The 23976-nt window shown below is 37.0% G+C and overlaps 1 protein-coding gene across 1 annotated transcript; it reads left to right on the top strand.

Moving 5' to 3' along the window:
• Positions 1-18553: 18553 nt before the first annotated feature.
• Positions 18554-20010, top strand: LOC110901321 (general transcription factor IIF subunit 1-like). The gene is made up of 2 exons (XM_022148155.1): positions 18554-19165; positions 19342-20010. Exons 1-2 carry the CDS (start codon positions 18554-18556, stop codon positions 20008-20010), a joined length of 1281 nt encoding a protein of 426 aa, XP_022003847.1.
• The last annotated feature ends 3966 nt before the right edge of the window (positions 20011-23976 follow it).

Raw genomic sequence — 23976 nt, 5'->3', positions numbered from 1 at the left:
TTTTCCCCGGAATTGGTGGTGGACTCGGGTTACTCTCGGAGTACTCCGTTTGTCCAGCGGGTGCCCCGAGAGTGCTCGGGATTGAGTTTGTTGACGGTTCAAAAAAAATATATATATATAATTCAAACTTCTTTGTTTTTTTTCTTTTAGTATTTTTTTTAAACGATTTATTTTATACATTTTAACATATTTTTGTTTTTTAATTTTTTAAATGACGTTTGTTTTTCTTATTAACAAAAACACCTTTTTTTTCCAAATATTGTTTTATTTTTTTTTGAAAGGGATATTTATAGAGTTTTTAAAATTTTTCACATCTTTTGTTAGTAAACAAAATGGTTAATTCACGTGTTCATGATCGTTCGTTTAGAAAATGAACGTGTTTGTTTGTTAATATTCTAAACGAGCTATTCATGGAAACTACAAAGAAATTTAAATGAATATTAACAAGCATAAATGAAACACACATAGATGAACGTTCACGATACCCAAAGTGGTCATCGTTTTGGTTTCGCATACGGTTTTTCTTTTAATTTATGATCGGTTGGCTTCAAAATTTTGAAACCGTACCATACAATTTGGTTTACGGTTTAAACTCAAAATCGATAGCATAAACCCAAACCAAACGTTTGGTTTATGGTTAATGACGATTACAATTTATTTTGTTGCGTTCAACTTTGCGTTTTCTTATTTTATTTTTACATACCGTGGACCGCTCGTCTATATTAACATTGCTGGAAATTTTTGTTTTCGATAATTTGGACTCTTTTTTCTTAAATTATGCATTCAAATTTAAAACTTGCATTTAGGTAACTTATTTTATGCATTTATACAGATCTTTCATTTTTTTAGTTTTGTATAAATGTATTATTTTACTTAAAAAATATTTCTTATCTTTTGCAAAAATGTTTTTATTTATTTTATATAAAAATGTTTTTTTTTTTACTTTTATCTAAAAAGCTTTTTTATGATTAATGATTGAGATTAAATGTTTCTTAAATACAGAATTTACACAACTAAAAACAAGTAGAGAAAAGGGGAAAATCCAACATTGTTGACTTATAAACCCACTTACTATTTGATTTCTAAACGATTATAACTTTTTCATACATTAATATTTTTTTATAAAATTACACCGTATTAACGAGTATTTCATTCTCTTTAATTCGAGCAGCCTATTGTTATAGCTTTCTTAAAAAATGCAGGATTTTGAATACTCATTACGTGATTACGTGATTTTGCATACCTAGTAAGTGACTAGGTGATTTTGAATACTCATTACGTGATTACATGATTTCATTATGGTATTTTATGTGAAACCCCACTAAGTGATTACGTAATAATCGATGACTATGTCTTAATACGTGAGTACGTGATTTTGAATACTCATTTCATGGTTACGTGATTTCATTATAGTACTCATGTGAAACCCCACTGATGATTATGTAATTACGTAAAAACAAAACATGTAATACATAATATTTCATATGGAATACCTAATATTTCATGTATAACCATATATTAAGGATCAATTATATACAACACATTAGCCGAATCAACTTATAATAATCACATAATGTCGTATATTGGAGATTTAATCACGTAATAAAGCATACACAATCAAGTTCTTATTATTGAATGTGTAAATCACATAATAAGAATAATTGTATTAGCATTAGTTTATAACAAATCATATTGAATGTGTAATCACGTAATAGGTATTAAAAAATTACGTAGTGATCTACTGGTATTCAAAATCACGTAATTAATGAGTATTCAAAATCTTGTAAATTTTTTACGAAAACTATAGCGATAGACTGTTCGAATTAAAGAGAATTAAATGCTTGTTTATACCATATAATTATTTTTTTAAATATTAAAGTATGAGAAAGTTATAACGGTTTGAAAATCAGGGGGAAAATAATTCACATGAGAAAAGACTAAGGTAGCGTTCGTTTCATGTTTCATGGAATAGAATTGAATTGGAATTGGAAATGGAATTTGATGGATTCCTTTGAAATCCCATAATGTGTTCGGTTAATATAACTATTAATGGATTGGAATTTAAGAGGGTGTTTGGGATTACGCTTTGAAGTGATTATTTGATTATTGCGTTTGTAAAACATAAATAATCTAAAAAAGTGTTTGGATGAAAAAGTGATTATCTTCCTTCAAAATGCAGTTTTAAAGCAAAATTTATTTTGAACACGCATATATTTTGAAACGCAACACCAAACACCCCCTAAGTTATGCAAAATGACATAACTAGCCTTTAAAATTAACAAATATAAAAACCCACATAAATTCATATATTTTTAAAATAAAATCTTTAAAATTAAACTAGTACCCCCCCCCAAAAAAAAAAAAAAAAAAAAAAAAAAACCAAATTTGATTAAAAATGAATTTTAAACTTACTAATTTAAAAAAAGATACATTCGGGTTTTATTTTATTAATAAAAAATCTAAAACACATTATAAATTGATATGAAGTGGAAAGATGTTGTAACGACACTTATTCCATCTAATTTAAACAAGCTATGAGTTAGAAAAATATTAAACTAACGCACATTTTCAAACAATCGTTAGAGAAGTTCAATATATGACCATAGGTGGTTCAACATACGACAATAGGCGGTCCAACATACGACTACAAGTCTTAAACATAACTACACGACTACAAGTCTTAAACATAGCAACAAACTTTAAAATCAATTTTTTCCTAACCAAACTTACCCCGACAACAGAAACCTAATCCAAGCCTCTCTTTCCTCTTCACCCAATGCTTAAGCTTGAGTTATTATCAGTACTATTTCTAGTCTTATGAGAAATAAACTCTATTGTGAGGTAACTAAAAGCAACATTATCTCTCCTGCACAGGGGGGGACTTGAGTCCATGCAACCATAAATTGAGTTGTACCCATAACACCACTCAGGGGTCAATGCATCTGAAAAAAAAATCATGTTTTCTAATGTGCCCTGTCGCTGACAAAATCCACATGGGAAATGGATCGGTTGTATCCTCATCTTTGTAGCTAAAATATTGTTCTTGATTGTTGTACACAGAAGTGACACTTAATTGTTTACCTACAATGAACATATACTTGAATGTTTGATTGTCGAGAAACCCACTAGTCCAGTAGGGTTGGCCTCTTCGACGAATCATTAATCTCTGATTTGATTCATCAATGGGTTCCCAGCTCAAAGTAAAAGTTCCCGAATCGAAAGTATAATCGCTGAGCCATGAAGTCAAGGTCCAATTGTGTCTTGTTCTCATATACTGTAGTACCCAAGCTTCATACCCGGTAAATGCACATTGGTGGGGTGATCAAAATTCTGCCACAAAACCCTTTTGTCAATTTCATTGATTAGACGTAAATTACCGATGTCTTCAAGCGTTGCAGTCACGTTTGGGGTTGGACCAGCTTGAACATCAGTAATATTCATCAGAGTCGTCCCTCCAGCAGTGATTATCAGGTTTCCTGTGTCTGGGTCTGGGTCAATGGAGAGTGCAATGGTTCCTGTGGGTATAATTGGCTTGCTGGGATTGGCTACCCATACTTTCTCTGCTTTAGCATCACGAGTGTACCAAATTCCAATGTATAGTTTATCCTCTTCACCGAAGAACCCTAATGTGAAATTTCCACTGACGGAAACAAGCTGGTCATAGTAGTTGAGTTGCCTGCCAACTTTGATTGTTGAAAATGCACCAACAAGAGGACAAAATTTGACAGTGTAATTGGCATATCTACACGCAGGATCGTAACTACCTAAAGGCCTGCTAATATCATTGGATCTTAGGCATCGGTAAATTATACCCATTGGTGAGACTGACATCAAAGAAATAATTCCCGATGCCAAACTCCGCAATTGTAACAGGCGGGGATGCTGATCTTCTGTTGCTGTAACGCCCCAAAATCCGAATGTTTATATTTGTCGTATGTTCCTATATGACACGTCATGAAATAAATAACTAGGCTAATTAACCTAGTTAAATGTATGGTAAAAATTATTAAAAGATGGAAGTAGTGCACATTATGTTAAGTGGCAAACATGAGAGTTAAGGTTAAGAAGATGGAAAATGTTTTGAAAACTGAATAAAGAAATTTTGAAAATGATGTTGACAAGCTTGAATTTGAACTTGACAAGCTACTTGAGGAATTTTCACCAATTAAGAAGGAAGATTTAAAACCAAAAGTCAAAACTGATGTTCCAAATGTCATCTTTAACATTCCGAAAGTTGATGTGTCATGTGATCTTGTGTTTGGCAGTGTTCCAAAGGTAAAGAAATCAATGGCTTCATTGTTTGAATGAATTTTCTGTGATGTATGCAGGGGCTTCCGAGGTCGATAATCTCAAAGTGGATCATGGACAGTGGAGCTTCAAGGCATATGACGGGAATGTTGGCTTTGCTCTATGACGTCAAATCTATCAACGGAGGATATGTTGGATTTGCAGGGAATCAGGGTGGCAGAATAGTTGGTGAAGGAACTCTGACGAATGGAGTCGTCACGTTTGACAAAGTGAAATATCATCGAACTTGAAAACAATCTGCTGAGTATCTCACAGATCTGTGACAAGTCTTTTACAGTACACTTTACTAAAAATGAATGTTTAATCATAAAACCTGGTCTTAAAATTCCTGACGACATGGTGTTGATGCGAGCTCCACGAGAAAATGACTTGTATGTACTCGATATGAGCGTCGCAACAACAACTGATCATAAGAAACAATGTTTTGTGACAAAAACAAAGGCAACAGAAAAAGAAACAAAAATGTGGCATCGAAAGATGGGCCACATTCATGTTAGGAAAATGAACTTTCTTGTACACAATGATTTGGTTGAAGGTGTAAATTTGAAAAATTTTCATTTGAATGATGATTGTATAGAGTGCAAGAAGGGAAAGCAGACAAAGAAGACATACCCACAGAAGTTGTTGAATTCAATCAGGATACCGCTCGAGAGACTCCACATGGATCTCTTTGGGCCGGTTAATGTGAAAAGTATCAGTGGAGACTTGTACTGTCTGGTGGTCACTAACGACTTCACTAGATTTTCTTGGGTGATGTGTCTGGAGAAGAAAGATCAAACATTTGATTCACTGATGATCTTATTCAAGAAGATGGAAACGTTGTATAAATTGCCAATCAGAAGAATACGAAGTGATAATGGAACGGAGTTCAAGAATAATCGCATGCTCGAGTTTTGTAATGAAAAATGAATTCTTCATGAATTTAGTGCACCATACACTCCACAGCAAAATGGTGTAGCTGAAATAAAGAATCGCACCTTGATTGAAACAGCTCGAACAATGCTCGCCAGTTCCAAGTTGCCAATATTTTTCTGGAGTGAAGCAGTTGCAGCGGCGTGCTATACACTGAATCGAGTCCTCACGGTGAAAAAAAGAAAACATGTTTTGAACTTCTTCATCGTTATAAGCTGAATTTGAAGTTTTTAGAACCGTTTGGATCTCCTTGTACTTTTATAGATCTAGATGGTAAATTTGGTGCAAAATCTAATGAGGGTTTCTTTGTAGGTTATGCGAGCCCGCTGAAGAGGGTGTTCGTTCCGTGCCTTGGGAAGGTAATTCAAGTTCAGCATGTCGATTGTCAGAGGTTTACACCTCCACCACAACTTCCCGGACAAAGATTGCTTTTCGATTATGACAAACTCTGGGAGTCTTTCCAACTACCGACTGAGCCAAGTATTGAGGAACTCGTTCTATAATACCAACAGCAACAATCTATGTCACAAGATCAAGTGCCAAGACCGTTGGTAGTTTCTCAGCCCGACGTAGGTACTAATGATCACGAGGCCGGTCCGAGTGGAACGGCACACGAAGACCCAAAAGAATCAGAACCCGGTCCGACTTTTGACGAGGAACCAGATGTTGCAACGACAGAAGCTGTGGATCACACTGGTGATCAAGACATCACGAACTTGGAATCGGAAGTGAATGTGCCTGACAATGTTATGCCAAGAACCTTGTCTTATCATCCTTCAGAGCAGATAATCGGTGATCTTCAGAGTAGTGTAAAAACGCGAAATCAGATCAACAGAGCTCTTACCTGTTTTAATACATCAGTTGCTCCTTTACAAGTTGATTTTTCACTAAAGTGTTTCATCTCGCAGGTTGAACCTCGAACGTATAAGGAAGCTTTAATTGAAGAAAGCTGGGTGAACGCTATGCAGGAAGAGCTGCAGCAGTTTGAGAAGTTGGGAGTATGGAGATTGGTAGATCTTCCTGAAAATCAGAAGCTGATAAAGACAAAGTGGGTCTTTAAATGTAAAAGGGATGATAGAGGAGTGATTGTAAGGAATAAAGCACGATTGGTAGTACAGGGATTCAGTCAGCAGGAAGGCATTGACTTCACGGAAGTGTATGCACCGGTTGCTAGACTCGAGGCGATAAGAATCTTCCTGGCGTTCGCGTCTTGGAAAGGATTCAAAGTATACCAACTAGATGTCAAGTCTGCATTCCTATATGGCAAAATCAAAGAAGAAGTGTATGTTGGACAACCGCCAGGGTTCATAGATCCAGTACACAAAAACAAAGTCTATCTTCTGGATAAAGCGCTTTACGGGCTGCACCAGGCCCCAAGAGCCTGGTACGAGACGCTTTCCTAATATCTGCTGGCCAACGGGTTCACCAGAGGGACAGTTTATAGTACGTTGTTTACGAAAGAGGTTGCAGGGCATCTATTGCTCGTGCAGATTTATGTCGACGATATCATCTTTGGATCGACAAATGATGATTTGTGTAAGGATTTTGAGAAGGTGATGAAAAGAAAGTTTGAAATGAGCTCGATGGTGGAGATGAAGTTCTTACTAGGGCTGCAGCTGGATCAAATGCCTGAACGAATCTTCATTCATCAAACCAAATACGTGGACGATGTTCTGGAGAAGTTTAACATGTCTGAATCTACTCCAACATCAACCCCCTAGCTCAAAATCACGGAATCTGTCCAGATTTGAGTGGGGAAAAAGTGGAAGAGATGTTGTATCGGTCGATAATTGGATCCTTGATGTATCTTACTGCTTCCCGCCCAGACATTATGTATCCGATGTGTTTATGCGCCCGTTATCAGTCTAGCCCTAGACAGTCACATCTGACGATCATGAAACGCATTTTACGGTATTTGAAAGGCTGCCCAAGCACCGGCTTGTTGTATCCTAAGTCTGGTGACTTCTCACTCACAGGTTATGCTCTTTCGGACTTTGGTAGCTGCAAGCAAAATGCTAAGTCAACCACTGCAGGCTGTCAGTTCTTCGGAACTCGACTAGTCACTTGGCAGTGCAAGAAACAAACCTCAGTAGCGCTCTCTACGTGCGAGGCTGAATACGTTTCGGCCTCAAGTTGTTGCTCTCAGATCCTTTGGATCCAACAGCAGATGCGAGACTTTGGTTTGCAGTTCTTGGACACGCCTATATTTGTGGACAATGAAGTAGCGATAAACATAACAAAAAAACCCGGTTCACCATTCTAAAACAAAGCATATATAAATTCGACATCATTTCATCTGTGATTTTCACGAGAAGAAATTGATTCGAATCGAACATATACACACCGATGAACAGAGGGTTGATTTTTACACCAAACCGTTTGACAAAAAGAGATTTAACTATCTTTTGAATTAAATGGGATAAAAAATTTGCTTTCGGGGAGGGTTGTTGAATGTGAAGCCGAGGAGGACGACGATCTGATGTGATTCGCGTCATGTTGTCAAAGTTTTTTGTACAGTTTATTTTCTGCATTTGATAAAAACAAAAACACAAAAATATGTCTTTATTTTTTGGGGGAGAAAGTTTGCTGGAAAATACAAAAACATGATAAAATTTTAAAATCCAAAAACATTAGAAAATCTGAAAAATCCAAAAACATTGAAAAACTGAAAAAAAAAAAAGTTTGTGTAAAAAGGGGAAATGATAGTACATCAGCTAGACAGATGCAGTACGCTAAAGATATGTAAAGTTAAAATGTGTTAAGAAGTCTTGCAAAGGATGTGTCGATAGGTTTTTACACATTTAGTAGATTTGTTTGGGATATAAACATAAAATAAAAACTTGCTTTTGCGTGGGGAACATCTCCAGGATATATAGGTAACCCCTGGAATCTCGTTTGAAAGATCCTATTTCTGACATACTAGGTCTTTGTACGTGATGATATCTGGGGTATTATACCAGGACTTCTAATTTTGTGGAAGCAATAGCCTAGTCCTCATATAATACTCTGCACAGCTTTACTCGTAAAGCCTCCCCTCAGCATAAAAAATGATGAAACATTGCATAATGCTAATCATGTGTTGTTGTAAAAAAGATTCCCAAAGGGAACCCACCGAAAGTTGAGCCGTCATCTCTCTGTACGAACGAAAGTTTTAGCCTGAGCTCTCACGGTCTCGCATTCACCCAATTACAGATATCATTAGTGTACACTCACCTGTAAGACTGAATATAGTGATCTGGATACGGGAGTATATTCTGAGGTGGTACACGCGTAAAAGTCAAGATCTTAAAACACTAAAAATTCGTATCCTGAACAGATTGAACTTTGTGTGAAAGTTTAAGAGGATCACTATATCAACAATCAAAGCAAATTTTTTAATGTTGTGTATGAAATAAAAGCTTAACGGTACTCGTATCTTGTCGGAAGCTGATATCATCCCCTAACACGCTCACAAAAATATTGTCTTTACAGTTTGTTGCTTATCAAAAACCCAAAAAGATTGTCCGTTTGTTTAGCATTTTATAAAAACCAAAAAGATTTGCATTTCATCTTATTTTAGAAAACGGATGTTGGGAATCTAATGATTAAAGTCTTGTCTGCTGAACATGTTTGGATCATGAGGGTTGGGTAAGCAGAAGTTTGAGAAAAAAGTGATTGGTAATTGTTTGAAAGTTCAAAAGTTCATTAATTTGAACTGAAAATTGTTTCAGAAAATCAACATCTTCATAAACTGGTCAGCCAATGTCATTAACTTGGACTTGGCAGGCTAAACAGTTGACCAAGGTCATTAACTTGGACTTGGTTAACTGGGTGTGTCGGTAAAATCTCAAAAAGTTAAAAAAAATTGAAAAAATTTGAAAAATTATCATTTTCAAACGAAATAACTATTTCACACGAAATAGTAATTCCATTTGAAATCATAATTTCGCTTGAAATGTGTTACCGCTTGAAAAGGTAATTTCGCTTGAGATGATAATTTCGCTTGAAACCATGTTTTCGTTTCAAATGTGATTTTGCTTGAAACAGCTCAGTGCTTATTTCACACGAAATTACCACGTCTATAAATAGTCAAGGTATTTCTCTTGAACAAGCCAGTCTTCTGATTTCGTTTCAAAAATCCCATCAAAGCGATTTCGAGCGAAAACACAAAATCGTTGATTTCTTGTTGAAATCTTGCCTGTTTGTGGTTCATATTCAAGATCTAAGTTTGGTTTGCACATCTTAGATCATGGGAAAGATCAGAAACTGTGTTAATTTGACCCAGATATATGTGTCGGTGATAAACAGGACAAAAATCTTAGATCTAGAGTTTGATTGTTAACTAAAACGGACGATAATCATATCTGTATGCTCGGATTATGTTGTAGATCTTGTTTAGGGTATCAATTTGATTTGAATAACCTGATTTCGTATGAAGTCGGTAGATCTGAATGTTAGGACTTAGATCTAGGAGGATTTTGTGGTTAAAATTGAACAATAAACATGTCTTTGTGCTTGGAATTAACTATATAACAAACCCAGATCATCAATTTGATCATCAGTTCATGAAAATCATTGTTGTTGATCTTGTCAGTTTCAAACGAAATTAAAGTGGATATCAAACGAAACAATGACCTATTTCGTATGAAATAAGCATTTTGTTTCAATTGGTGATTTCGTTTCAAGAAGTAATTTCGCATCAAAAGGTTATTCCATTTGAACTGTGATTTCGTTTTAAATTGTGATTTCGCTTCAACCAGTCATTCTGCATGAAATGTAATTTCGTTTGTGTGTATGATTTCGCATGAAGTATGATTTCGTTTGAAGTGTTATTTCATTTGAACTATTTATTTCGTATCAGATGATTTCGTTTGAATGTTGTTTTGGTTTGAAAAATTTTCAAAGTGTTTAACTTGGTTTTATGTTGTATCTTTCAGGCATCGAATGTGCTATTTGATCCACTACACAACAGTTGTTGTGTTTACGATAAAGATATACCAAAGATGGCTGGATTCACTGGGATTCTATAGTTCATGGGATGGTTATCGATTCAGAAAGCATTGACGAATCAACATTTGGTATTCAGATCACATATTGAGCGTTTTTGGGAGAACACAACATATGACAAGGAAAAAAAGACAATAAATTCGATTGTGAGCTTAAACGGCCAAGATAAACCAATAATTATCACAGAGCAGCTTGTACGAGAGGTGATAAACTTTCCTGATGATGAGGATTCTCCTACGAAGTTCCCAGAGAGGATGGTAAAAGGATGCATGTTACGGCTGGGTTACAATGGTCCACTAAACAAAGCCAACTACTTGAAAGCATGTTTTCCAAGGCTTTACAAGTTTCTTATCCATTCAGTGCTGCATGCTCTCAGTCACAGGAAGGGAGGTTACGATGTGATGAGGGACTATCAAATGAATATGGTGACAGCTCTTGTGTTGAATAAGAAGTATAACTTTTCAAAGATTGTATTTCATTACATGGTATAAAATATCACTTCAAAGAGCAAGACTTGGGTTTATCCCAGATTTGTGCAGATGATGTTAGACCATGCGTATCCTGATTTGAAGAGAGATGAAAAGAATGATTTGTTGGTGCAGTTTGTTGGTGCACTACATCTGTTGATTTCGTCTTAGATCGAGTCCTACATTGTATTGTATAGATTAGGGCATGTATTACGAGAAATTGGCGAGTGTATATGTTTAGAATGCTAGTTTCGCTTATAAGGACAGTGTCTAGAGGTTTCGCTTGAACGGTCATAGATGGTTTCGCTTATGTGTTCACATAAGGTTTCGCTTATGTGAACATGTCACTTGAAGCGAAACCTGAACCCTATATATATCCTATAAGCGAAATCAGTTGTAACGATCACGGATTCCATACCGAGGTGCTGCCGGTGTGACGTTTGAGCTGTAATTGTTGTCAAGTCAATAAAATCAGTAGATTAAGTGAAGAACTAGCTATTTCTATCTACGTTTCTTGTTATTCCGCACCTGAAACATAGAAGAACGCCTCTGAACGACTCGTTCGGGTCAATCTTCGATCCTACAAGTGGTATCAGAGTTTGGAGGAGGTTTTCTACAGAAATTAGCTGGATTTCATCTTGTTTTCTTGCTTCTACACCTTCTTTTATCATTTCAGAAAGTTGTGACGATCAGAATTGGATCAAAATTTCACAGATTGTGTGTTACTGGACATTAACAAATCCTGGAAAGTTTTGGACCAAAATACGAACTAAAAATGGACCAAATGATCTTCGGACTAGGTTTCGCTTCAAGGGACACTTGATTGTTTCGCTTGAAAGGTTCCGCTTCAACTGACAATTTGGAGTTTTGCTTGAGTAGTGCCGCTTCAAACTACTTCATAGTTCCGCTAATTCGGTCATTCTTCAGAGATTCCGCTTCAAATTGCGTGCTAGTTCTGCTTGTGTGTCACCATAAGTGAGGTTCCGCTTTAAAGTCATCAAGAGTTCCGCTTCAAGGTTCCGCTTTAAGTGACAATCTAAAGTTTCGCTTATAAGGTTCCGCTTTTGTGAACCATTTAGTTTCGCTTCAAGTGCATTTTGAAGTTTTGCTCCAAAGGACAATCAAGGTTTCGCTTGTTTGATCATCCTGGTTTCGCTTATTCTGACAACCCTAGTTCCGCTTGTGTAAACTTCTGTAGTTTCGCTTATTGTGCACACTCACCTGGTTTTGCTTATTTGACACTGTTTTTGAAGAACGTGCAAAGTTATCATGGATTCAGAGTTTTACAACGCGTTCGCTACTCCGTCTACTCCAGCTGCGATTGCTCAGGCCATGAACTTAGAGAACGAGACGGGAACCACCCAAAAGCCCCCGAAATTGATGAGTATCGAAGAATATTACGGGTGGAAAGATAGATTCGAGAACTGGGTTCAGGCGAATCATCTTAGATCATGGGAGTGTATATTGAAGAAGTATGTATTGCCTCGAACAGAATTGCAGGTTATCAAACAGTTATCCGAATTCACGGATCAGGAAAGGGTGATGTACAAAGCTGAGAAGATGATGATCAGTTTATTGCAGCAAGCAATCAAAGAAGATATATTCATTCTGCTACAGCACGACAAAACTGCAAAGTCGATATGGGATGCTCTTAAAGTTAAATTTGAGGGAAGCGAGAACATGATAAAGAGCAAGAAGGCGCTGCTTAAGAAAGAGTTTGATCTGTTCAGCAGCTACCAGGAGAGGATACAAAGAAGCTGATTGAGAGATATTGTCACTTAGTGCGATCATTGTTGATGTTGGGTGTTGAAAAAGATCATGAAGAGTGGGTAGACAAGCTAGCTGATGCGTTACCACAGAAAGAATGGGGAACATACTTGATGATTCTGAAGAACACGGGTGTTTATGATGGGTTGACTATTTCTCAGTTCATTCAAAAGATCGAGAGTCAGGATCTGGAACAACAAAAGATTGCAAGGATGAATAGTCCGAGTGGTCAACAGGATGTGAAGATGTACTATAAGGGTAGCATTCCAGTTCCAGAATCTGAGAGAAGTCCGAAAATCCAAACTGCATTCAGTGCTGGGGATTCATCGGAAAAAGCTGATCAGGGTTCAAGCAAAAGCAGCAGCGGATTCTCATCATTTCCAAGTGTAAATCCTAAAGAGACAAATACAAGCTTTCAGTCTCAGGGTACAAAGACAGGAAATGGATACGTGATTCAGTGTAACATAGCTCTAAATCTTCCAGAAGGACAAAGTTTTTCTGAGGATACTGCTAAAGACCACATGGCACTTCTTGGTTCTGTATTGTTATCCTATGAGGGTCTTGTTGCTGGTGGGATCGGAAATCCTATGCTCACCAAAGAGGATTACGATCAGATAGACGCCGAAGAAATGGAACTCATGGATATCAAATGGTGTCTTGCAAGTGTTCTTCGACGTGCTGAGAAGTTCAAAACAATCACCGGGAGAAATGACTTTCTTGATGCTCATGTATCTACTTTAGGTTTTGATAAATCTAAAGTTACTTGTTTTCGATGGAGGGAGAAAGGCCATTTCAAACGGGAGTGCAAGGGTAGAGAAGCTAGTGGTGCTCAGAATCCGTTTGGAAAAGACGACTACTACCGGAAAGCCATTTATCAGCAGGTTGGTCAATCTCAAGACTCACCGACGGCTCATGGTAGAAAGATTGAAGATTCTAAGAGAGCATGTTTAGTGGACTTCAGCTGGGACAAATACATATCTTCTGACAGCAAATTTGTATAGTTGATCAAGATGATGAGAGACTACCTGAAGGCTTCAACTGGGATATGTTCGTTGATGAAAAGGGAGAGTTCAAAGCCTTCATCGCCAAGATTGTCAGAGAGCCTGACATGTTTGCTACAAGGATGAAGTCTATTGGAGTGAATGTGACGAGTGAGGATGAAAAGTCTGTTACGTCTGATGAAAATTCAGATAGTGTTGATGAAATTTCAGAAAATGTTGAAGAAATTTCAGAGAGTTCAGATGAGAGTATTGAAAATGTTGCTAATTCTGAAAAAGAAGTTGTATTTGATCAAACACCATCTGATTCTAGTTTATCGGATGATGATTCTGAAAAATCTGTACAGTTTGATCAGTCTCCAGTTGATAGTAGTAGTGATGATGAGGAGGAGAAACATATTAATATTGCTAAATCTCATCTTTCTCCTAAAAGTTTTCATTTCTATTTTGCAGATCGCTTGGAGAAACTGAAAGAGAAAAGAGCTGCTAAAGAACAACAAAAGAAATCTGAAGATGATGTTCAAAATGTTGAAAGTGTTGCTGAGAAGATTACTGAAGTTGAGAAAGTAAGTGAAGATGAGAAGGTGAAAGAAGAAGAAAAGGTGATTGAAGTTGTGAAAACAATCGAGATTGAGAAGATTGTTGAATTTGTAAAGCCTTGCGAGAAGTGTTTGGAAGCTTGCAAGGATTGTGCAGCAAAAGATGACATAATTGCTGAGTATGAGAAGAAGAAGGAGCAGTTATTGTTCAACCACAACTATGTGAAAGAATCTTATGATGTCTTGAACAAAACAGTAACTGGCCTCCAAAAAAACAAACTCAGAGAGAGAACAAGCACTGACGATGATGAATGCAGTCATGATGTCAAAGCAGAAAGCCATCAACTTCTACATCGAAGAGATTGCCAAGTGGAAGCAAGAGTTGGAGACCGAGAAGATCGAAAATGAGAAGATTAGATGTTTACTGCAAAGCTATTCTAGTTCTGATTATCTCATTGATCGTATTTACCCAACTATTCCAGGTATGGAAGCTTTTCAAGATGAGAAGCCGAGGGAAAAGAAAGATTGTGGTAAGAAACCGACTGTTAGCTATAACAAGTGTCCGCCTCCAATTTGGGAAGGGTACTCTCCTAGAAAACCAAACGAGGAGCAACTTGAAAAAGTAGTCAATATAAAGCTTAAAACCGACACAACTGACGTTTTACCAGATAACATTGATGTCACGTTTACCTTGTCCGATACTGATCATGAGTCTGAGTTGATCAAAAAGGTGGTCGATCAGGTGTTGGATACTGATGAGGAGTCCGAGTCAAAGTCTGGGCCTGGAGTGTTAAATTCGTCAGTCAACAGTGAAAATTCGTCGATTAAACGGTCTTATAGTAAAGAGTTTTTGTTATCAAAGGCAAATTTGAATGATGAAACATTCGAAGTTGTTTATACTTTGAATGGTTCTGACAAATTATATTATAACAAAGAGTTCCCAATAATGAGTATTAAAACAGAATTGATTAACAAAACTTTCAAACTAATAGAGATTAATATTCCTGAATTGAAAGTTTTGAAAAATCTAAAAAATATACTTCAAGAGTTCAACAACGATTAAACAAGAAAAAAAGTTACAATTCTGGTTCTGGTTTTCAAAAGAAATCAAACCAAAATCGTAGCTACAAGAAGAAAGGATTAGGTTTTGTTCCACCAGAAAATAATAAAAATGATAAAAATTCTAAAACAAAAACAGAATTTGTGTCAGGTGGAAGCTCAGATGAGGAACAGAAGAAACCATTTTGGAGACAGTCAAACCAAGAGTTTCTTGCTGAGAAGAGAAAGAATGGAGCTGAAGTGGTGTATCAAAGAGAGACTCGTACCTGTTACAAGTGCAATGAAGCTGGTCACATTGCATGGAATTGTTCAAAGAATGCAAAAACAAAACAGGGAGTTTCTCAGAAATTAAAAGAAAAAGTTGTTGATATTGAACCACTAACTGAAAAACTTAAAGTTTTTGAAAATTCAACCTGTGAGATTGGTGAATGTTCAAAGAAGAATATGTATGAAAAGAAAGGAAAAGACAACCAAGTGTGGGTCGTTAAAAGGAATGATGTGAATGTCGTCGATGAATATGGTTCCACAAAGCCAGAAGAGCCACAGGTTGAGGAGAAAATTTCGGTGAATGATGATGAATTTCCATCACTGAAATTTGAAGAAGTTAAAAAGAAAATTGGAAAAGTTGACATCTCGAAACAGTTTTACACTGAAAAAAATGAATTTGATGTTGAGAAAACTTTCAATGGAAGTGTTAAAAAGATTTTTGGAAAAATGTTAAACGGGAAAGCAAAAGGGGTTAAAGATTTTTATGCTACCAAAAAGGCAATATACAACCCCACTGAGCAAGAGCTGAAAGCCATCAAGTCTGAGAAGACTTGGATGGAAGTATGCTTCCCATGATAGTCTTAGGACTATGCCGGAGATCCCAAGTTTATATCGTGGATCAGGAATCAGCATCATTCTAGTGGTTGAAAAGTTTGTATGAAAGTTTTTGAATAAGTATTTGAATTTTACAGGTGAAAGGACTACGCCGGAGCTTCCAGGTTGGTAATTGTGAAGCAGGAATCGGCATCTTGATTGGTAACATGATACATGTAGACGTAATATTCCTACATGTGGTATTAGTTTGCTATACATACAAGTGGTATTGGTTGTGATCCTACAAGTGGTTATTTTTACAAGTGGTATAAAGGGTGATTAACTGCAAATGGTAAATCAGGGACATTAAGTTGTACTTGATTTACTATATCTATTTGGTTGTTAAACAAGATGATGAACTATATCCCCATGCTTAACAAGTGATAAACTTACGAGTGGTAAAAACAAACTCATTTTCCAGAAAAAATCATTTCGATTAAAACAAACTTAAGTGTTTTGAGATGTAAATGAGAAAATGGTTTGTGATAGGGGGAGTTCAGATTGTTTATGCCGAGTGAATGGCGATTTGATGTGATTCGATGTCAGTTATCAAGTTTCTGTACAGTTTGTGTTGTTTTTTTATGTTTTCAAGTGAGTCAAGAGTCTAGTAGTTTTCAAATTTCCTTTGAAATGTGTTTGAATTTAGGGGGAGTAGGGAAATTTCAGAAGATCCAAAAACATTAGAAAATTTGAAAAACACAAAAACATGATAAAATCAAAAATGAGTTTCGTTGTGAAAAGAGGAAATGATAGTACGTCAGTAGGCTGTCACAACATGCTAAAGAAATGTAAAGATAAAATGTGATAAACAATCTCACTGAGGATATGCCAGTAGGTTTTTACACATTTAGTAAACTGTGACGAGATATAAACTAAATTTCAAATTTACTTGTTCTGTGGGTTAACATAAACTTGGATATATAGGTAACCCCTGAAATCTTGTTTGAAAGGTCCCTTATTCTGAGATACTAGGTCTTTATGCTCAATGATATCTGGGGTATTATCTCGGGACTTCTGTTGTATGGAAGTACTGACCTAGTCCCCGGATAATGCTTTCCGCAAAAGCTTGAAACATAGCTTCGCCCTCAGCATGCTGATGAAACAATAAAATTGATAGTCGCTGCTGTTGAAACTAAAAGATCCTCTAAAGGGGACACACCAAAAGTCGAAGCCGTCATCTCTCTGCGTATACGGAAGTATCGACCTGAGCTCTCATGGCCCTCGCATCTAACCCCTATACAGATATCAATTGTGGTATACTCACCTGTAAGACTGAATATTGGGATCTGGACACGGGAGTATATTCAAGTAGTGGGACACACGAATAAGTTAGTATCTAAGACATTAATATCATATCTCGGATCAATTGAACTTTGTGTGAAAATTTCAGTGGACCGATATACTGACAATCTAGGTGAATTGTTTAGAGCTGAAAATGAAATCAAGCTTAACGGTGTTAGTGACAGGTCTTAAAATTGATATGATCCTCTTACACGAACTCACAAAAATAGTTTTGTAAATATTTCATTTCTACATTCTAATGTTTTTACAAATGGTGTCAGTTACTTTCCTTTAGAAAAATCCAAAAAGATTTTGTGTGTGTTTTAGCATAAAGTTTCAGAAAATTCAAAAAGATTTTCGACAACTGATGTTGGAAAGCTGATTTTCAAAGTTCCAAGTGCTAAACATGATGACATTGTTGTGAGGGGGAGAGTGTCTAATTGTCAAAATATGTTTTTCAAATTATCAAGTGGTTCATCATAAGTGAATGATCTGAAAGAGAGTGTTTGTTGATGCTCATGAGAGGGAGTTACAGTTGGTGCATACAAAGTGTTAAGTTTAGAAATTTTATTTCTGGGTTAAGAATGTGCAGGTATAGTCAGGTTTGATCTTGGATCAGAAGATAGAGTACCTGGTTTCGATTCCTGAAAACCTCTGTTTGAGCCAGGCTGATCGATCCTGAGAACCTGTGAAGGCCAGACAACGATCCTGATGATGTTGCTGAAGAACAAAGGAATGCCAGCAAATCGAGAAGGGGAGTCTAAAGTTTTTCAAGCAGATATGCTGAAAGAAGAGTCTGTTGGTGAAGAAGAAAAGCCCAGAGACTGATCAAGACAGAAGATGTGAAGTCACAGCATGGTGATGAACGACTCCATCAACATCTGAGGGGGAGTCTGTTGGTGCACTACATCTGTTGATTTCGTCTTAGATCGAGTCCTACATTGTATCGTATAGATTAGGGCATGTATTACGAGAAATTGGCGAGTGTATATGTTTAGAATACTAGTTTCGCTTATAAGGACAGTGTCTAGAGGTTTCGCTTGAACGCTCATAGATGGTTTCGCTTGAACGCTCATAGATGGTTTCGCTTATGTGTTCACATAAGGTTTCGCTTATGTGAACATGTCACTTGAAGCGAAACCTGAACCCTATATATATCCTATAAGCGAAATCAGTTGTAACGATCACGGATTCCATACCGAGGTGCTGCCGGTGTGACGTTTGAGCTGTAATTGTTGTCAAGTCAATAAAATCAGTAGATTAAGTGAAGAACTAGCTATTTCTATCTACGTTTCTTGTTATTCCGCACCTGAAACATAGTAGAACGCCTCTGAACGACTCGTTCGGGTCAATCTTCGATCCTACGCAGTTTCACATGGATAATGAGTCTTTGAAGCAATTGGCCAGATATCATCCAAACCATCCAGAGCCATCATCAAAAGTTGAATTCTTTGGGTTCAAAGACAAAAGTTACCAAGATCCAGATCCAATCAATCATCAGAACTGGAGGAATGAAAAAGAAATGAAAGAAAAGAGTTATGCTGATGAGTTGAAAGTAATTAAAGATTTCAAAGAATCTAGAAACAAGTGGTTCCTGAAAGAAGAGAAAAAGAAGAGGAGCAGGAAAGCAACACCTAAAATTCAAGTAGAGGAAGGTTCATCTTCTCAACCTAAGCGAAAGCGTCAAAAGAAAACGGTTGAAACTATGCTTGTTGATGATTCTGATAAAGCAGATGAAGCTGAAGCAGAAGTTAATGTTCAAGGAGATGTTCATTTGTCTCCTGATTCTGCAAAGTTATTGAAAGATCTTACAAAAGATTTCACAACAGAAAAGACAGCTGGTGATGAAGAAGGTGATGATGTAGATAAAAGCTCATCAAGCTCGTCTGATGAAGAAATTGATGAAATAGAACGGGCAAAGAGAATTAAAGCTGAGATTGAAAAAGAGAAACAGCTTAAGAGAAATAGGAAAGAAGATAAAGATATTGTACAATCCATCTCCTGAGCATGTTATAGAGTCTCAGACACCTCCATCATCTGGTGGTAGGAAGAAGCAATCTGCTAGAAAGAGAGTTGTTACTCCAAGGGCAGCAAAAAGTTTGAAAGTTCTGTTGAAGAAGAAACCAGTTTAAAAACCAAGTAAACCACCATCACCTCCACCAGAAACATCAACCATCACCAATTCATTCACCACTTCATCAATCACCACCACATCAACCATCTCCAATCCAATCACCACCACATCTATCACCACCACATCAAACACCAATTCAAGAACAACCTCTTGTTACTTCGCAACAAATCTTTCAAACACCACCATCTACACAACCACCTGTCCAGACTACACCTGGTTCTTCTGGTTACAAAACTTTTCCAAATATTCCGGAAGGTATTACTCTCGAAGAAATTGGAGATTTCGGGTTTGCTAATGATGAACGAGTGAAGAGGTTAGAAAAGAAAGTGGAAGAGGTGTTGATTGAAAACAAAAAGTTGGTGGATCGTGAGAAGAAACTGGAGAAGCGTGTAAAGTCTGTGGAAGCTGAAAATTCTTCATTGTTAAAGAAAGTTGAAGCTGATCAGACAGAAATTGATATTCTGAAAGTCAAAGTTGCAGAGTTGGAAGAAGAGAAAGCACGCAGAGATGAGCAGAACAAGTACTTTGAGTTAAAGAACAAAGAGTTGGAAGCTGCTAAAGCGATGAAAGAACACGAGATATACATGATGAATAAAGTGTTAGAAAACATGCTTAGAAAGTCTGTTGAGCAGAGATTTGAAGAGATTGAAGTTGAAGAGGTTAGAGCTCGACGTCAACAGAAATTGATGCTTAGATGAAGAATAAAGGCAAGGGTGTTGAAGGTGTTACTGAAATTTCTGAAAGATCAATTGTTCCATCTTCTGTTTCTGAATCACCTATTAAGAATCCTCGTCCAATATCTGCTGTTTCCGGTACTTTTGAGGAAGATGTATTAATTGATGATGTTATTGGTGATGAGGAAGAGGTCGGGGATGAATATGTTGATGAGGTTGATGACGAAGAGGATGATGATGAAGAAAAAGTAGATGATGTATTCTCTGCAAGTAGTCATAGTGATGATGATGATGACGACGGTCAAGGTGGTACTGGTGTTAAAGTCATTGAAGCATCTAATGAAGAGAATGTTGAAGATTATCTTCATGACGATGTAAACGAAGAGCCTGAGGATGCTACAGGTGAGGGGGAGAACGTTGGTGATCAAAACGTTGATAAAAGAGAGAAGTTAATTTTGCTTCTAGAACCTGAAGTTGAGGAAGGAGAAATTAAGCATACTTACACTATGAATGATATCATAGAGATGACGCGTATTGATGATCCTAACGTCATGATTGACTTTAAAGAAGAGTTGAATGCATTTGATGTCAACCAACAACCCGAGTATCAGTACAAGTATGTTGATGAAGCTGATAATTATGATAGGGTTGAGGTTGAGGATTGTACTGATGAAGAGAGTGTGAATGAAGACACTTCAAACTTTCCAACTACTGTTGAATTTTTTAGTCAAGAGAATGTAGATTAGTTGAGAAGGAAAGTTTCAGAGTGTTTGAAAGATAAGAACTTTGATGGTACTACTAAAGATGCACAGCGCGAAGAACGCAAGAAGTGGTTTAGAAAGAGTAATGAACGAAAGTTTAAGCGGCCATTGAAGTATTATAAAAGAGACAGGGATGTGTCACTGGGAGATATGATCAGTTGGGGATTTCTGCCTCAAGTGAATGTGTATGCTATTCGGAGAGAATTTGGAGTGCAGTACTTTGAATATATTCAGGATATCATGTCACTTCCTTGGTGGGATGTTGAAGAGTTATCAAAAGTAAGAACTCTGGATTATCCTGTCCGAAAGCATGATGTACCCATCGGGGGATTAATGAATTTGAAGCTTTCAGAGGATTCAAACACTGGAAACCTCATTATCCAAAGAAAGTGAGGAGAGTGAATCCTGAAACAGGAAATTGTAGGATCGTTATTGACGATCGAATGAGTCAATCAGAGCTAAACACCATTGTTTATGCAGTGGAAATACACAAACAGCTTGAATAAAAGAGAATTTGAGTAGAAATAGAATGCAGGACACTTTAAACACGTTTTCTCATTAATACTTCTCAGAAAATTTCGGCAGCAGTTCGGCTACACATTCGACATTCAGTTACAAAATGAGAAAACAAGACAACTATATATAGGGGGTTGATTCCGCTCCAAATGACATCGTGTCATTTCGAGCGGAATCACCACTTTGTGATTTCGCTCCAAATGACACAATGTCATTTCGAGCGGAATCAAGACATTAAAGCATAAAATTACATTTCCAACCCCTACACTATACATTCTTGACATATATGACCCCTAGACCCTATACAAGCTTGACTAAGACTAAGACGTAGGCTTTAGACATTCGTGCATCAACAAACTCCCCCTTGGATACAGCCGGAGTCTTTAGTCTTGTCTTCGGGTTTTAGATCGCTCTGTACTTTTTCTCTCTTGGCTTAGGCTTTTTCCTCAGCAAGTTCCTCAGCCTATCATTATCTTTCTTTCTTTTCTTTTCTTCTTCAACCTGAATATTCATCCATTTTCCTCTGTTTTCATCCAGCTTCTTGCGTTTTCTTTCAGCTTTCTTTCTTTCTTTCTCTTCAAGTGACCACCACTTAGAATTCCATTTATTTTCAGAATTGATGCCTTTCTGAAAACAAATGGATACAACTTGTTGAAACTGCATCGCTTGCTCACGGTCTTCAGACTTGAAATGGATCTTGTTTATGAATAAACATTCTCTATCTTTAGCCGAGCAATTCACTAACCACATCGGGTCATGCACATGTATCTCTCTTATCTCCTTTCCAGCTCGATAAGTAATAACAGCCTCAGTCGAAATGCAACTGTATACCCAGCCCAAGAAGCCTTTGTAGAAATCCTGCTCCATCTTCGGCACTGGTATATTCTTCATCGTCTTTGGCTTTTTCACATTCAGGATAGTCTCTTCAACCCCGGTCACTGGATCTACCCTTGTAACTCTCTTTGGGTAATGCGGCTTCCAGTGTCAGAAACTCTTCAAGGATTCAAACTTTATGTATCCCCACATCGGAACATCATTCTTTCGTACAGGATATTCTAAAGTTCTCACTTTTGATAACTCTTCGACATCCCACCACGGTAAAGACATCACATCATACAGACGTTCAAAGTACTGTACTCCATATTCTCTTCTGATCGCATAAGCATTAACATGAGGTAGGAAACCCCAGCTAATGATATCACCAAGTGAAATACTTCGATCTCTCTGATAATACTTCAACGGCCTTTTGAATTTTCTTTCATGACTTTCTTTAAACCACTTCTGTCGTTCTTCCTTCTGCATGTCTTTAGGAGTACCATCAAAATTCTTGTCTTTCAAAACCTTAGCGAATTTCCTTCTTAACTCATCCTGATTCTCTTCAGTAAAGAACTCCATCAGTGTAGGAAACTGAGAAGTATCTTCATTTACACTCTCGTCATCAGTACAATCTTCAACCTCAACCCTGTCATCCATATCATCATCCTCTACATACTTGTACTCATACTCGGGTTGATGGTTGATGTCAAACGCATTCAATTCTTCTTCAAAATCAAACTTGAAGTCTGGATCCACCATACGAGTCATTTCTTTAATCTCATCCAATGTATACGTATGTCTGTGCTCACCTTCCTCCAAATTTTTTTTAACATGATCTACATTTTGATCATCACCATGCTCCCATTTTCCTTCAGTTCCCTCTGTTTCTTCATTCACATTATCATTCAGATAATCATCCACAGTCTTTTCACTAGACGGTTCAGTCACTTTGATTCCCATACCACCTTGATTGTCATCATCGGAACCATGACTGCTAGCAGAGAAAACTTTTTCATCATCATCATCATCATTTTCTTCATCACCCTCTTCATCGTCATCTTCCTTATCATCTTCTTCATCGTCATCACCCATCAGAACTTCAAGAGATACATCTTCATCAAAAACAGCAGATACTGCAGATATAGGAACAGGTTTTTTCAAAGATTAAAGATGGAACGATTGATCTTTCAACTACTTCCACACTGCCTGCAGCACCTTTTCCCTTATCTTTCATTTGTTCGTCAATCTCAGCTTGGCGTTTAGCCCTAAGTTCTTCAACTTGTATTTCTTCGAACTTTTCCTCAATCGACGTTCCAAGCATGTTTTCAACAACTTTGTTTAACATGTAAAACTCATGTTCTTTCAATGCTTTCACAGCTTCAAGCTCTTTGTTTTTCATCTCAAAATATTTGTTCAGCCACTCGCACTTTCAGGAAATCAATCTCAGTCTGATCTGTATCAATCTTTTTTAGTAATTCCTTGTTGTCAGACTCTAATCTCTTCACACGCATTTCGAGTATCTTTTCACGATCAACCCTTTTCAGCTGCAATTACTTTGTTTTCATTCAACACATCATCCATCTTCTTTTCTAACTTCTTTACTTGTTCATCATTTGCAAAACCAAAATCTCCAATATCTTCAAGATTTTTTGGAACAGTTGGAAACGTCTTGTAGCCAGAAGAACCAGGAGTTAGTTGGATTTGAGTGAGTGGTGGTGTTTGAAATATTTCTTGAGATGTAAGTAAGGTTTGTTGTTGTGGTGGTGAGAGATGTAATGGTGAAGGTTGTCTAGGTGGTGTTGGTTGTTTTGGAGGTGATTGATGTGGCGGTGATTGTATTGGCGATTCATGTGGTGTAGGTTCAGGCGGTGGTGTTGGTGGTTTGCTTGATTCTTTG

This window comes from Helianthus annuus, chromosome 13, assembly GCF_002127325.2.
Source record: "Helianthus annuus cultivar XRQ/B chromosome 13, HanXRQr2.0-SUNRISE, whole genome shotgun sequence".
Lineage (NCBI taxonomy): Eukaryota > Viridiplantae > Streptophyta > Magnoliopsida > Asterales > Asteraceae > Helianthus > Helianthus annuus.
Note: the sequence above shows the minus strand (reverse complement) of the source record. Positions and strands in the feature narration are given on the sequence as shown.